This window comes from Lepisosteus oculatus, chromosome 6 (genome assembly GCF_040954835.1).
Source record: "Lepisosteus oculatus isolate fLepOcu1 chromosome 6, fLepOcu1.hap2, whole genome shotgun sequence".
Taxonomy (NCBI): Eukaryota; Metazoa; Chordata; class Actinopteri; order Semionotiformes; family Lepisosteidae; genus Lepisosteus; species Lepisosteus oculatus.
In genome coordinates this window covers 50,101,727-50,117,868 of record NC_090701.1, presented here as the reverse complement: position 1 = coordinate 50,117,868, position 16,142 = coordinate 50,101,727, and the positions used below count along the sequence as shown (strand labels likewise).

Genomic DNA, 16,142 nt, shown 5'->3' with positions numbered 1-16,142 from the left:
CATTTAACCAGTAATAGCAGAGGCACTGTTACACAAAGGGTTGTGGAAGCAGGGAACAAGTCACCCAGCCATGCTGTCGAAGCAAGTTTCTTGAAAGAAATGTCTGTTCAAGATCCACAAATGGATGAGCCAATAGCAACCAAACAAGCAGGATATGTCAACTATACTCCACCTTATAACCTTGTAAACTTTCTTTTAAAATTAAATCAGCTAAGATTGAACTAAACCGTAGAACAGGGTTTCCCTAGACTAATTCTGAGGCAGCAATCTTTTCTGGCTTGTGTTCTCATACTTGAAGCCTAAATGCAACCAACAGTTTTTTGCATGTAACTTTTTCGGCCTCCTAAAAACCTACGCACAGTCTTTAAATACACACCTATTTTCAGAGTTGAACTTTCTTTAATTACTTCACTTATATAGCTTGGTGCTTAGTAGGAACAAAACAAAAACTCTATATTGAGTACATAAATTTTAAGATGTTCTATTTCTACATTTTAACTTGCCAACAAGCTTTTAGTGCAGAGGAAGATCTTATTTCAAGGAGAAGGACACTAATTCCCTTTAAAGTACTTTACATAGTACTAAAAACCAAGGAGCTGTTATAAATGCTGAATGATTTACTTATGATTGAAACTGGCTGGATAGAAAGTGAAAATCCATTACTGTTCATTCCTAATCTGTGGTTAAACAACAAACGCTGTGTATCTTTTTGAGGCTGTTTACCCCAGTAGAATGGATTTTGGGAAAGATATGGTCTAACTTGTTTCCAACTTTTATGCATAGTACAGATTAACCATTTGTCCTGCGTTAACATAATACAAAGTCAGAAGAAAAAAAGAATACTTACGGTATCCCAGATTTGAAGTTTTATCTGTTTTCCATCAATAGTGATCATTCTTGCTCCAAATTCTACACCTATTTGATAAAGTATTTGAAAGAAATTAATTAAAAACTTGAAATTACAATACTAGTCAAATTAAAGATTCTGCACGTCAGAGAATGTGAATAAAGTATTCTCTATATTACCAAGTTTATTTAAAACTAAAAATAATATTTAAAAATAACCTGTCTTCAGTTGTCACTCAGGTTCAGTTATCATGTAATCAAACCGTAATAATTTGCTATTCGATTTATAAAAACTATTAGGTATATTTTATATTGTCACATAAAAAACAATACGTATTTAATAAGAATAACATTTCAAAAAGCATCAAAAATGTAAGACACACCAGAACTCAATCACCATTTAAACCCCCCCAAAAAAATCTAAAAATCTTACCAATAGTGAGGTCATGCACAGGTTGAAACCTCTTATCTGTGAACTGTAGTAATAAACATGATTTCCCCACTCCTGGAAAATAAGATCATAGCATGCATCAGAAACATCGCACAACAAAATCTGAGACCCCTGTGAAGAACGAGCAGATAAGAAAATGAGACTAAAAATACAAGTGCTTCTCAATTTTCCAAGACAAATATGTGTTCCTCTTGAAATGTTTACATTGTCAAGCTTCTCCCATTTCTTATCAAACTATTTCGGGAGACAAGGACTTAAGACCTTCTAGAGGAAGAGAAATAAATACACTCAAATGTGAATGAACAGAAATAACACTGGCCAGCCTATTGGAAAGCCAAACAAAACTGCAGCATCTTTCTAATTGAAGAGAACTAGAAGGCACATGGTGCCACAGCAGCACTTACAGCCAGGGTTTATTAGGAGCAGTATGGTAACACATGCTTCTAGCTTTCACAGAGTAAGTGGTTAGGAAAGAAATGGAATTCATCCTCCACTCAGGACGAACAGATGCTGCTCACTGCTCCAATAATTAATTAGGGCTGAACCTCAGAAGAAATATCCTGTGGAAGATTCTGAATGCAGTGGGCTGATCCCAGCTAGGGGCGAGCATCGACAAAGAAAGTCATTTTTAAAGGAGAATTGTAGAATAGGGAATTCGCTGAAAACCTTCAAATGAAATTCACAGAGATTGTCAAAACAAGAACTCAAGAAAAACTAAATAAGTAAAGGCATTTAGAAGTAAATGCTTATGTCTAAATGCCGGGAGTATTAGGAACAGAAAATAATTTAAAGGCCCAGAATTAGCATATAATTACACGTGGATAAAAGGCACTATGACAAAATATGCCGCTAGTAGTAGATGGCATTCTAAAGAGAAGAGGAAGCTGGAAATTCAGGTATAACACGATATACCAAACAGAGCATTCAGGCACAGGAAGATAACCCTGGTGAATTAAGAGTCTCTATCTTTCCAGAATTTGACTTAGAAAAACACTGAAAAGGTTCAGTCTCAAGAGTACATCACAGAATATCAAATTCAGATATGAATGAAAATTTCATTATTTTCATTATTCCTATTTAATTAAATCAGAAATGCATACTGAGAGGCAATAAAACAAATGAGTATTGGGATCAATGTGTTAAGGACACTGTAATCATGGGAGACTTTAATTTGCTCACACGGACTGAGAAACATTTACCCAGGTGCAGGTGAAACTCAATCACAGCAAATGATTCCAACCTTCAACATTTTGTCAGAAAACCTATTGAAGGGAATGCATGCATTTGTTTAGCGTTTTCAAATGCAGATTCCATCTGGTCAAAGATGAATAAGATATTCCTTAAAGTACATTTTGAAACACTGAATAAAGTCTAAAATAAAGGTTTTAAAATGTGGGAAAGCAGACCGAGAAGATATGAAAGAGTTTAGAAGTAAAATGGAATTGAATGGATATGGAAAACAGAATCGATTTAGGTTTTAATCTTTTATAAGGAATTTTTAAATTGCAGGCACTGGGCATTCAAGGTAATACATGTATTTTGACTGAAAACTGGCTAATGGATGAAAAATAGAGAATCCATATATGGTATGGATGTGCCCATTTGGGTGATGTAATAAGTAGAGCATCACAGGGATTTGTAATTGAATCACTGCTCTTTTTAATTCATATCAATTATCTAGATTCTGGTATAGTTAGCAGACTAGTCAGGTTTACAGAATATTTTAAACTAGTAGGATCAGTAAACACTATGCAAGAGGTCAAGGAAATATCTGGCTGATGATTTAGTTTAGGCAAGTGCACATTATTATAATGTTTAATAATGTTTATAATGTTTCTTTATTAGCCCTATACAATTTCTTGCATTAGGAATTCATCTTTTCGCATACCCCAGCTTTTCTCCATGAAGACACAGACACACAGACAGGGAGAGAAGCTTGGGGTCAGAGCGCAGGGTCAGCCATTGCACAGCACCCCTGGAGCAGTTGGGGTTAAGGGCCTTGCTCAGGGGCCCAACGGAGTAAGATTCCTCTGCCGGCCGCGGGATTTGAACCGGCAACCTTCCAGCCACAGGCGCAGATCCTGAGCCACAGAGCCACCACTCCGCCCCGATATAGTAAGTAGGTGGTAAAGTACAAATAAGACAGTAAACACAGCTTCATGAACTTACACATCACATGTTTATTCTGATACCTTTATCATCTTCTAGACAATATGTGTAAGCAATAAAATGGCAAACATTGCTAGTAAATACCATCATACAATAATAAGTGTAGAATTTGAATTAAGGGATGATACAAATCATACTGTATCATAGTATACAAAGTTCATTTAAGAGTGTATAATTTTCCTGAGTAGATGTCTAGATGCATTCTGTGGCTTAAAGGAAAGTCCTCTCCTGACAGACCTAAAACACTGGATCTTTTCACCTCGAAAACAGAAGACTACGAGAAGACCTGATCCTAGCACTCAAAAGGCATTGAATAATCAATTTTTCTTCAGAATCACTGAAACAAGAACCATTAAAATGGAATGTGAGGCACATGCTCATGCAAAAGATTATAGAAATTTGGAACAATCTACCAGCCCATCTAAGAGCACAACAGGAACAGAATTAACTCATCTCATGTACAGCCGTTCTGATCCAGTCTCACTTCTGAAGCTGATATCCTGGCATCCATCAAGAAATGGATCAATTAACTATTAGCAAGCAAACAAGATAGGCTGACTGGCCTCCCATCATTTGCAACGTTTCTTATGTTCTTATCCATTGCAGCACAGCATATGATTAATTGATTTCTATACTTGTTCAGTGGGGTTAGGTGCTTCGATTCCACAAGGCAGTCGATACCATGCTGAAAAATTACTTGTGGCTTAAGAGTGTTTTGAACCCAACAGAAACAGAAAAAGTTAGCAATCGTAATTTTTTATTATCAAGAATATCACTACAGGCCATTCAGTAGTGAGCTGAACTTAACTCGTCGATGGTGATCCGATATTTAAATTGTTTCAGATCAACAAGGAGGAAAACATGCAGAATCAGAGGGCATGCTACATTGCCGGCTTATCACTCAAAGAAGGATTATACTTCAACCACTCCCTTAGGTAAGCAATGACCAATGTTTCAAAACCACACCCTCGCAATGCAACAAGAATAGTTTCAAACACACTTTGAATATGGCCCACATACATGTCTCCCAGGTCATACATTATTAGGGGAAATTCATAATTCAATTCATTCACGTCATAATTTTCCACTATATTCAACACACTTTGCTTAAAATTGAATACATTCCATTTAAAAAGAAACGGCAAAAACAACTTTTTCGGTGTTAAGAAACTGAACTATAAATTCTAATATGTATATAGAAAATGGAGAAGTCTCATATTCCTGATTTTAGTGAATGGTCACATCTTATTAATGGTAAACGGACCTCACACCTACCCTAGCACTGCAGGGAGTAAACAATCAACCCATGTGTGTTAGTCCTGATCTGTTCAATCTAGCACATCAAATGTTTATAAAAATAAACTGATAATGCAGATAAACGTTCCTATTACGTTTTTAACATTCAAAATGGCATTAGAAAAGATGATAGTCACCCCTAAATTCCTTTCCTTCTTTAGCACTCCCTTCCCTTCCCCCCTCTTTTCTAATTCTGTGCCTTCAAGTAAACTTTACTTATCAAAGGTCTTTAATTATAGATAATGTGATTAGAGATACACAATCCTGCACACCTGAAGGGGAAGGAACTGAACTTTTCTCAGTTGCATTTTACTCATGTTCCAGGAAGAGGGCAATGGAATAAACGCACTTCCAAGACTTCTTTTCAGCTTTGCGTTTAACTGTGCAAGGTGCCCAGGTTTTTAGTTAAATGAAAAATGGATCATGATTTTGTCCGGGAGGACAACTTATATGTGTGCAATATGTAATAAGTGCATCAGAATGAAAGTTCAATACAAGTACTGCAAGCTTCAGTTAAGGTGGATAAACAATCATTTTGTTTGTATTTAATGGTGATCCTGGAAATCTAGTTGGCTCAATGTGACAGAAATCAAGCTCTATTAAAATGTGCCCATAGTGGTATTAACAATACATGAACTAAATGAAAAATATCCGGCTAACTGTTCCATTTAAAAGAGTAATATCTTTACTCTTCAGTTCCACCCCAAAAAAAAACACTGAAAAGAACTTAATTGTTAACAAATTAAGATGCATATTTAATCCCAAAAGATCCCTAAAGAGTGCTTTAGAAACAGGCGAGGACACACTTCAATGGCGGCAGTCATCACAAGCCAGAAACCCCATCGCAGATCAGATCAGATGGAGACATGAGATACTGCTTCACCAACTGAATTAAGCAGGAACATGAGGGCGGCCATACTGTGCAGGCCCAATATGGAATGGATCCAGGACGGTGAGTTTAAAAAACTCACAGAATCCTTATGATAAAGTAGTCAGGAGCCGAGTTTAACACCTCTACAGCACAATGTTCCAGGGCACCTCACTGGGGAATTGAATCTGAAAATCCAAAAGGAAGAGAATCCCGTATACTGATCCACAACACCACTTACAGAAGGTCTGGCAGTCTACCACCCCAGTACTGCCAGGCTCTTATGGGCTGCCTCGTGGATGAGATCTGTGGATCAAATAGCTATTAACTACCATATGGACTATATGGGCCAAATGGCCTCCTCTCATTTGTAGCTGTTTGCAATGCAGCACTTTCTCACCATCTGCAGTAACCAGTTGCGCACAGCTGTGTATCACGCCTTACCATGCCTGGAAGCTGTTACTAGAAACAGTATTTGGCTGATGAACAAGAAGGAAAATAAGTTAAACCAATTCAACAAAATCATAAAAAGAACATTTAATTCAATAAACTGGCATTGATATAGCTCATGTTTTGTCCACCTACTTGCTTGTCAATCTGTTCAATACTTAGAGGAGTCTTGCTTATATGACGATTTCTTTCTGTATCGAACACTTAACCTTACATAGTTCAAAATAAGTGGATGAATGACCAGCTATAAACATGTTAAAAAGTGGAGCTCCTGGGTTATTTTGAATGGTAATGCCAGAAATTAAAAGAAATAGTAATGTACATGTCTTATATTGCCCTAGAACACAGCAACACAGTAGATTAGACATGTAATCAATCCTACTATAAAATGCAAAAACCTAAAATGCTTTAACTATAAATACATTTAATAAAAATGTAAACATTTATAAACTTACAGCTTTCATCTATACACAACTATAAACTTCATGTACTTTATATCAAGCATAGTAGTCTTGTCTCACTATTTCAGAACACGTGCTTTGTATACATATATTCCATCATGTTCCTTTAAAGTCACTGTTCTTGACAATGTTCTCCAGCTTGACAGCATGAGATTGCATACAAATTATTATCCTACAACATATTTCTTTATTGTACCAGAAATGGCCACTTATATTTATTTATAACACATTTGTAATGAAGACCTGGAGAACATTCATAGAGCAGGGTCTGCATAAAGTGCCTTGATGAAAGGTAGACAGCAGCATCACACCAGGGATTTAAACCCGTGACCCTTAGGTCTGGAATCTAGAATCCTCACCACTGCAGCACGTAAAATGTAGATGCTTTAATCATTTATATGCATAGATGCTATTTTTCAATATAAAAAAATAGGAACTTTAACCATTTCTTTTGTATGCGATTTTATGGCATTTTAGGTGCATTAAACGAAGTATTAAGATGCATTCACTGGCAAAAAAATGGTTTCAGGTTTATCCACTGATGTTTACTATGCAGACAAACAGTAAAGACAGTAAAACACCTCCAGGCTGTTCTAGTGGTCTCCAACAGCAACAGCTGTTGCTAAGCAGGGGCTCAAATCACTGCGCTTGAGGAAAAAAAAAAACACATACGTCACTATTGTATTTGGCCAACGAGCCACATGATTGTTTAAGATGACTTTAATGGTGGTGAAGGGTAACGAAAAGAGACAACGTTTCGGCTGTGGAGCCTTCTGAAGAAGGCTCCATAGCTGAAACATGCTTCCTTTCTTCTCTTTTCAGCATGGAATAAGCCTGTTACTGGTTCCTTTATAGCTTATGCATGCTGACACAGCTACACACCTGAACTACTCTTCTAATGATTACTTAATTCAAGACAAAGAATACCAAAAGAAAATCAAAGTATGTGTAGCTTGAAGCCGAATGGCAACATCACAGCAGCAACATAAAGAAAACTAAATCGAACGGTATGAATTATGAATGGAAAGGAATAAAAATAATTCACTGCTTGTTTTTTTTTTTTACAAATAATCACCTACTGCTTTTAAATACATGCTAGTTTAGCCTGAATTTACTTAAAGTTAAGACAAAGCTAACAAAATGCTAAATACAGTGCGGATTCTTGGTTGAGTCTGGAGTCCTGAAATTCTACCAAATCAGCTTTCTTTCCCAGAGAAGGATGGACTAAAACACTAATCACGGTGGATGTGATGATCAGAGATATCCAACGCCAAGCTTTTAAATTTGTTATTGAACCAGATGATTCAGTTGAGAAAAACTCTGGGACTGATGACCCAGAGAGCACCCATTTATGCAGCAGGGTATTTGGAGCAATCTAAGTAACGCAAGAATACAACAGCAGCACCCCCAGGGATTTGAAATACAGGTGACCGTACAGACGACATTTATGATTCAATGCTTTTTTATTCCCATTTTAACTTTTTTCATGTGTCATTTTAAAAGTGTTCGGTTACAGTGTATGTGACCATGCAAATCACTATTACATAGGAAATATAGAGTAAAACAGTCAGACTTATACATATTTTAAAGACAACGTAATATAAAATAGTCTTATCAAGAATCTACAATTGAATTGAAGAGAATATCAGACATTACATGCAGAGATGATAAGCATACTCTCTGAAGTATGCAAAGGTACAAGCAAAGGTTTATTTTATGGTGAAAAGAAAAGAGTTTCAGCTGTGGAGGTGTGAAAGTTGTATGTAGGCCTTCATACTGTAGCGCCCTCATCAGGCGGTGATGGGCACCGAGCGGACAGGCAACGGGGCTGGTGATGACTGCCCCAAGAGAGCATGCTGGGATATATGGGAACCTATGTGGAATAGTTGGGAAGAAGCAGGGACATTGTTAACTCCTGGGACTTGGAGGGAAAGACATGGGTTTGTGTATATGTCATCTGAGTGTACATGCGTGACTGTCCCATGTTTTCCCATCCTGGTCTGTGGTCTCCCGTTCCCACCCAGAACTGCCTGGCTTCTGTTAGTCAGGTATCTCACCTTCACTAAATAGCTTATATCCTTGCTTGCAGGCAAGAACAGTCCTTTAAAGAATGGCAAAACTGTTTTCTACATGGTGGCTTGGTAGCCAAGTATCTGTGCCAATAGCTGTGGTTCACATCCCACAGCCAGCAGGGGAATTCTACTCCATTGGGCCCCTGAGCAAGGCCCTTAACTCCGAGTGCCATATAAATGGCTGACAGTGTGCTCTGTCCCCAAGCTTCTTTCCCTGTCTGTGCACTCCCTGTCATGGAGAGCAACATGGGTGTGTGAAAAGAAATCCCTGATACAATTTCAGCCAATAAAGTGATCTAATAAAAGAGCACTTCCATTACCACTCTTCTGTGGTACTCTGTAGGTATGCTAAGTTCCTTCTCAACCAATTTTCTATCATTGTCATAGGGCTAAATGAGTACACAGGATGTTTAACCTTGATTGAATGACTAATGCAGAGGTGTCAAACATGCAGCCAGCAGACCAGGTCTGGTAATTCACACCTTTTCGGAGTCTGCATAGCCCACACACCAGGCAGGCATCCATGGTGAGGTTATTGTATCATCTTGCACGCACAGTGCCCCGTGTGCTTCCCCACCTCTATTCAAATGCTATGCCCTTATTTGATGCTACAGATACTAATTTGGCAGGGGCATGTCTTTGCACAAAAATGCTGGAACAAACACTGATAGGTGCACACACCCTTCCTCCAAACGTCAGAGCGACATCAGCTTCTGAACCACCACTGGTTTCACCAAAACTGTATGTAATGAGTTTTAATGATCTGAAAGGGATGCTTGTAAACATAGAAATAAGGGCCTTTTAATAATGTTATTAAAGACAAAAATAAACAAGGTCATGAGAAGGGGAGAAATTTAATTTTTTGGTAGAAATGTTGCAAAGAAACGGTAGGTGGCTTAGGCGAAAAAGCAACAGCAAAAGACAAGTGGAATCCACTGCTGTTTATCACGGAGATCTAGCAAAATATTACAAGATGTGGTGAGCTGCTTTTGCCTGATCAGAGAAAAACAGTCACTGAAGCTGTAGCTTATTTCACTAGCCCTTCACAGAGCTGCCGAAAGTTAGTGCTCTCCAGGGTCAGCAACCAGTCGGAACAGGCGAGCCAAGAGGTAGCTCACACTCTTGGTTTTACGATTTGCACGCCAGTTACTCACTATTTTTTTAATGTCAGTACTAGCCCTTACTTACATTTTTATTAATAAAAAAATTGATATAAAAAAATGGAGAATTAAAGATGTATTATAATTTAATATGTACATCTTAGAATTTAGTGTCATCTTTGGCCTTGGTTTCCTTTGCTGACACTTAAGCAGCACCCAAGCCTTTGAGTGTTCAGTTGTTAACCAGCTACAGGAGGGACAAAAAACGGACTTCATGCATAAAAAAAGACATGTTCACAGAAATCTGTTGATCCAAATGCTGGAAAAAAATCCAATAGCGGTCTTTTAGATATCAGTGGTTTTAAAACGGTCATTTCCGCACACAGGTATTGAAACATTGCATCTTAAAAGTTAATAGATAAAAGATAGAAAAGTAATTTGTGAAAGAATTGACAAATCACTCTCAACAAAATGAACGAAGTTTGACATCTCCAGATGGTTTTGTTAAGACCGTCTAAGAATATCAAACTTCAACCTAACTTTACTGCGGTTCATTACAAAGTCCTCAACGCCCATCCGCTGAAACACTGAAAAATCAATGTCGATGGTATGAAGGCTGTCTGGTTTAATCAGGAAAGAAAACAATCGCACCATAACATTGGAAAACCTGAAATCAAAATGCAAAACCCAATTTTCATTGCAGTTTGACCTTTTCCTGAGAAAAAGATCTTGATTCCATCAAGACAGTCCACAAAACATGCCAAAACCTTCCCACGTCTTTACAGTATTTCACTTTACACGTTCACAAGTGTGAAAAATGCTATTAGCGGCACAGATTGCGAGTTTTTGTGAAAACAATAGGCTAGCCCCATTAAAAATAATACGGTAAATAAACAAAATGAAATTAAATGTTTTTTTTCTGTGCCAAACAGCTTTCATCAGGAAGCATGTTGTAGAGAATTACAGAAGTGTCAAGTATAGTTTATCATTTTTATCACTTAATTTTGTACCTAATTAGACATTTACTGCATGTCATTAAAAATCCCTTTACATGCCAATTTCCTGACCTCTGGTTTTATCTGTTCCTCAAGCAGAGTTCATAAGTAAATTTGAGTAAAAAGGGAAAATAAAAACTGAAAACACTGCAAAAGGCCTCTCTGTAAGTTATACAATGTATCTGGATCACCACAGCAAATGAGTTAGTCACTCCCGACTTATGGTATTATATATTACTGTGAAGCAGGCACTTCCTTCGTTCCTTAAATCCTTAGGAAAAAAATGCCACGTACGGTACCAGAATTTTTTTAACACAAAAACAGTAAAGCATATGAAAAACATTTTCACATATTTATGGGTACAAAGAAGTGCTGCATCATGGGTGACGGTGATCACTCTGTATCATTAACTAGCGATCAATATTGGCCTCCTAAGGAAATGAGTATATCCAAATCATACCTAGAAAATGTGCCCCAGAAACACCAGAAAACTTCACCGGTAGAACCAAACACTCAGGGCTGGAGAGTTCTTTAGATCGGTGCTACATCTGCACTTATCCGTTTGTTGAGAACATGGTGAAGAATGATTCATGTGTCTATATCACATTTCTCTACCACTGGATTCGCAAAATGTTCACTGATGAGTGATGAGTGGTTTACGTACTGTAACATGCCTATGGCATCCTGCTCTGTTGGGGGTTCTGACAGATTGGTTTTGATTCATCCTGCTGCTCACATCACAGGCTGAAATTTGCAGTTTATGGATCGCCAGTTCCTCTTCTGCTTTGCCTTGCACTTTTAATTAATGTATAGATATAGTAATCCTGGAATACGCACTTCTGCCCACTGTTGCCAATAGCTAATGATGCCTTTTCCTCGAAGTTCCAAGTTGACGTCACCCTAGACACTGATGCTCACAAAACCATCAAGCTGAGCTATGCTGGTCACTGAAGTTCCTGCCAAACGTACCCCAGGAAGCAAACTGAAGTTCTTCGGGCCCTGGAAGCACAGGACGACGGCGCCGGAGAGTCTCAAGCTCTGCACAATGCCCCCCAGAATACTGGGGGTTTCCTTCCAGAGCCAGGACAACGAGACCAACAACTGGACTGAGAGGATCGCCAGGGTGAACGCCAAGCTGGGTCTGTGGAAAACGCGGTCGCTGTCCTACACGGGGAAAGTGATGGTGTTGAAAGCAGATGTCCTGCCGGCTTTGGTTTACCTGGCGGTGGTGTACCCGCTGCCGGCCAGACTCAGGCGGGCGCTGCAAGGGATGGTGTTCGGCTTCGTCTGGGGCGGCAGGTACGAGTACATCACGAGAAACCGGATGTGTCAGCCGGTCGAGGAAGAGGGTCGAGATGTCCCACATTTCCCCCTGAAACTCGACTGCATCTTTTACTGCAACCTCTGTTGGGCGCTGCGGGAGCCCATCAGCCACAAGTACCAGTACTTTGTCAGGCTGTGGCTCTCCGTCCCAATGAGGCACTTGGTCCAGTGGTCAAACACTGGGCCCAAGGCAGAGAGGCGACCGAAGTTCTACACCCACGCTGTCAAGTGGAGCAGGAGGTACGAGGCCACGAGACAGCCAGAGCTCTGCACCAACCACAGAGCTCTGTACAAGGAGGTGAGGGGGCATCTGGTCGCCGACGAAAGGCTGCGAGTTCCCAGACAAGTCTGGGAAAGGACGCAGCCTAAAGAACTGGACAACGAACTGAAGGACCTCAACTGGATGGCCGTACACAAGAGACTGGCTACCAGAGAGGTCCTCTACAGACACTCGCTTACCAGGAACCCGCATTGCCCCTGGGACACGTGTTTCGTCGAGGAGACTCAGGAGCACGTGTTCTGGAGCTGCCCCTTCGCTAAGGCGGTGTGGGGCAGAATGGACAACATCATGCAACTCCTGGGGACGGGTGCGGTGCTCAGTTACCAGTACGTTCTGCTGGGGCTGGCACCTACCGGACTGGAAAGGGGGACGCAGTTCCTGATGTGGCTGCTGCTGTCCCTCACAAAGAAAGGCCTGTGGGAGGCGAGGAACAATCTCATCCGGCACAACATCGAGTGGGGAGCGAGAGAGCTGGAAGAGAGGATCCTGGCGGACCTCAGGAGGAGGATGAAGCGCGACGTTGCTAAATGGGGTTTCCCCACGGCAAAGGAGCGCTGGAAAGGCCTATGGACCCTGTACAGGGATTAATGGTTTACAGCAAGCGGTAGGGTTTGGAGGGACTCTCATAATAGCGCAAATCCGCCCACCCTTGCAAGGATTGATAACGGACAATCACCGCCGTTCCGCCGTTGTTTTAATTATGTGGAGTGATAATGTGTGAGATGTTTTCTTTTTGAGATGTGTTTGTATTCGGAATAAAGTATATTTTATAAGAAAAAAAAAATCCCTGAAAGTCATTGAGGTATCCTCTTGCAGCCATGCTAGCCATAATCATGAGCAAAAAGGCCTGTCTAGCATTTCTATACAGGACCCTAAGAATGCTGGGGTGCCATTTGTTTAATTAACATACGAGCCATACCTGTGTGAAAGCCGTGCTTTAAATATACTTAATGTCCAGCATTTACTCTGGTGCTTACTTATTTGTCTTCTACTTGTATGGAGACATTTTAGGAGTTTTACAGAAGCAAAGACATCAAATGAAAGAGTAGCCTGCACATCCAACTGACCTGAACACAGCTGATACAAAATTTCCAAAAACATGCACTGTAAAAAAAAAAAGTGCACACAGTTTAATCATTTTGTCCTCACATATGTCTTCCCAATGTAGTTTTCTTGAAATGTACTGTAGATACCACATGATATAGCTGATTCTGTTTTATGGGTACAGATGTATTCATATCTAAATGTAAGGTTAAAAAGGCCCCGGGCTTTATTACACTGCATATTTTCTACTTTACCTAGTTTATCAGAAGTAAAATACCATGGCAACAGGCCATATAAAACACTTTCCCTTCTAAGTCGAAGTTTGCACTGTTTAACCTTTACACAATCCTAAAAAATAAAAGAAAAACATTACATGATGTTATGCAATATTATGAATATTACAAAAAATGAAAAATGCGTCAAAATATTACAAAAAATTCAAGCTAGAGACTGCTCTAGTCAACATTCTATGTAAATATCTTCTCAGCAGTACAATTTACTAATGGCACAGGAATAGACCAATGCAAGGGGGACGTTGAAGTTAGGTCATATTCTAGAAGAAAATGTCAATAAGCCTGCATCCCTGTTGTCTTAGCTGCTACATACCACATGGGCAGTACACAAATGACATATAAAATGCTCATTATGTACATACCTGTGGTTCTTTGCATAGCAAAGGGATTCCTGGAAATTTCTATGCAACTCAAAAATGGATTATTAAAATCTGTTTCCCCATAAGAATAGGGGGTGTTCCGTATATACTCCCACCCAGAGGACTTGAAACCCCAAAGATATACTAACTTAAGTTGTTTACGTACTGAAGTTGTACAGAAAAGCATTTTTAATTACATATTTGCCAGTTTCATGTAAAATGTGAAGACTGTTTATTGTCACAAGGCTTATAGATGTGTGACATGGACTATGTTTGGTCCTTCAATTGACTGTGAGCTTTTTACATGCCATTTTTTTAAATTAACACTTTTTCCATTTTAGGTATTTAGCTGATTAGTTATTGACTGTCATTTATTGAATGTTATTATTTTAGTTTAAAATGTATTAAAGCTGTCTTCATTTTTTTAAACCTGACCTTAAATGAATGTTTTACTGACAAAATTATTTGCTATTTACACGGTAGCTTACTTTTTTTCAGGGTTTTTCTGACCTAGTAATTTTATATAACATAAACATATGGTACAGACACTTAGATGAAGAAATTTCACGGACGTACTTAGTAAGAACGAGATGATGAGAAATGAGCAGTGATTGGAAGAACATTGAGACAGATTACCCAGCTGCCTGTGTGTCACCCAAGTGACATTTTTCACCCTGAAGTGTAACACGTACTGTCTCAGACACTTTGTCAAGCTGCCTCCTGCTGACTATGCTCAAGAGTGTTAAAGTGAGAACTTACTCAGCTTTACATGTTCAACCTGTATTCTTGTGCTGCATTAAACCGGAATCCTGCAGATTAAAAGCTTGGACAGCAAACCGAATGCTGCTTCTACAGTTGAACTTGAACTTTATTGCCATATGTAACCGGTACTGGTACAATGGAATTCTTACTTACAGAAAGTCTCTCGATTGTTAAACAAGCGTAAAAAAACAAGACAAAGTACAAACAGTGCATCAAGACAATGTACAAAACCAATAGACAATGTGCAAGTAAACATGTAGACAGTTTGAATGTAAACAATAGACGTGTAAACAATGACTGGAGATGTGCAATAGATAAGAAATATTTTTACACTAATATGAGAGCATTTTTCTCCCTTTATTAGAACTACAACTGTAATGTAATCTAAGAGTAGCATTATAAAATTAAATCATCCCAACAGTTCATTCTGAATCTTGAACAAGTAATACCGAAGATTCCTCAGCCAGATAATGTCTACAAATATATCATTTATTTATACTGTACAGTATGCAGTGTAAATCTGAACCTAAAATGTGCCTGTCTCCACGCAGTAAGACAAGCACAATGACAAGATTTAATGAACAACAGAAGCACTGCTTCCACTGCTTAAAGGTCCAGGATTCGATTCTGGGTTCATGCCCGTCTTTGTGTGGAATAGGCATGTTCGTCCTGTGATCACTAGGTTACTGTAACCATTACATACATATACTATATAATCAAAAACTTTAAGTATTGGATACTTCCATGTTTGTACAGATATTAAATCTTCTTAGTGCAGTTTCTAATGTGTATTCTCTCTCAACCATACTTAAGGAGAGAGAGAACAGAGGAGACAGATAAGTGTATTTCAAGTTTAAGACAACAGATCAGTGAGGGAACGCAAGTAAAATACATAATATTCAATATCAGGGACATTCCAGTAATCAGGCTATCACTCTCGAAACTGACTGCAGAATAGTCAAAACTTTCAATCCATCCTTCAGTTTCTTCTGCCCAATGGAAACCTACAATACAATAAGGCTCTAGAAAAAAAAAGGTAGTTTCACTAGAGCACTTTCCCCTACTAAAGTTTCTACCAGGGAGTGTGTTAATTGCCAGTGAAAGTGACAGTTTGACTCAAGCTGTTTTGTTCCCTACAAATGTATTGTTTAGAAAACAAAGTGTCACATTTTAAAAGATTATATACTGTAATCACAAACTTACAGAGAGCCTCTTTTGAACAGACCCAATAAAAGCACCAGGTCCAACCTTATCTGCAATCTTCCACACGTTGATAGTACGCCTGGACGTTGCTGTTTAGTCAAAACCATACACACAGTATGTATACAGCTCAGCTACCTGGCTCAGAACCAGTCTGTTATGAAAATGTCCCT

General features: G+C 39.0%; 1 protein-coding gene across 1 annotated transcript in view; it reads right to left on the bottom strand.

Annotated features, from left to right (window-relative positions):
* The window catches only part of rab2a (RAB2A, member RAS oncogene family), a 38,862-nt gene that overhangs the window by 17,861 nt on the left and 4,859 nt on the right, over positions 1-16,142 (bottom strand). Inside the window, exons 2-3 of the mRNA XM_006633908.3 lie at positions 1,280-1,351; positions 848-915 (exon numbers count right to left, since the gene is read on the bottom strand). Coding sequence (XP_006633971.2) covers positions 848-915; positions 1,280-1,351 — 140 coding nt within the window. The remainder of the gene's footprint in view (positions 1-847; positions 916-1,279; positions 1,352-16,142) is intronic.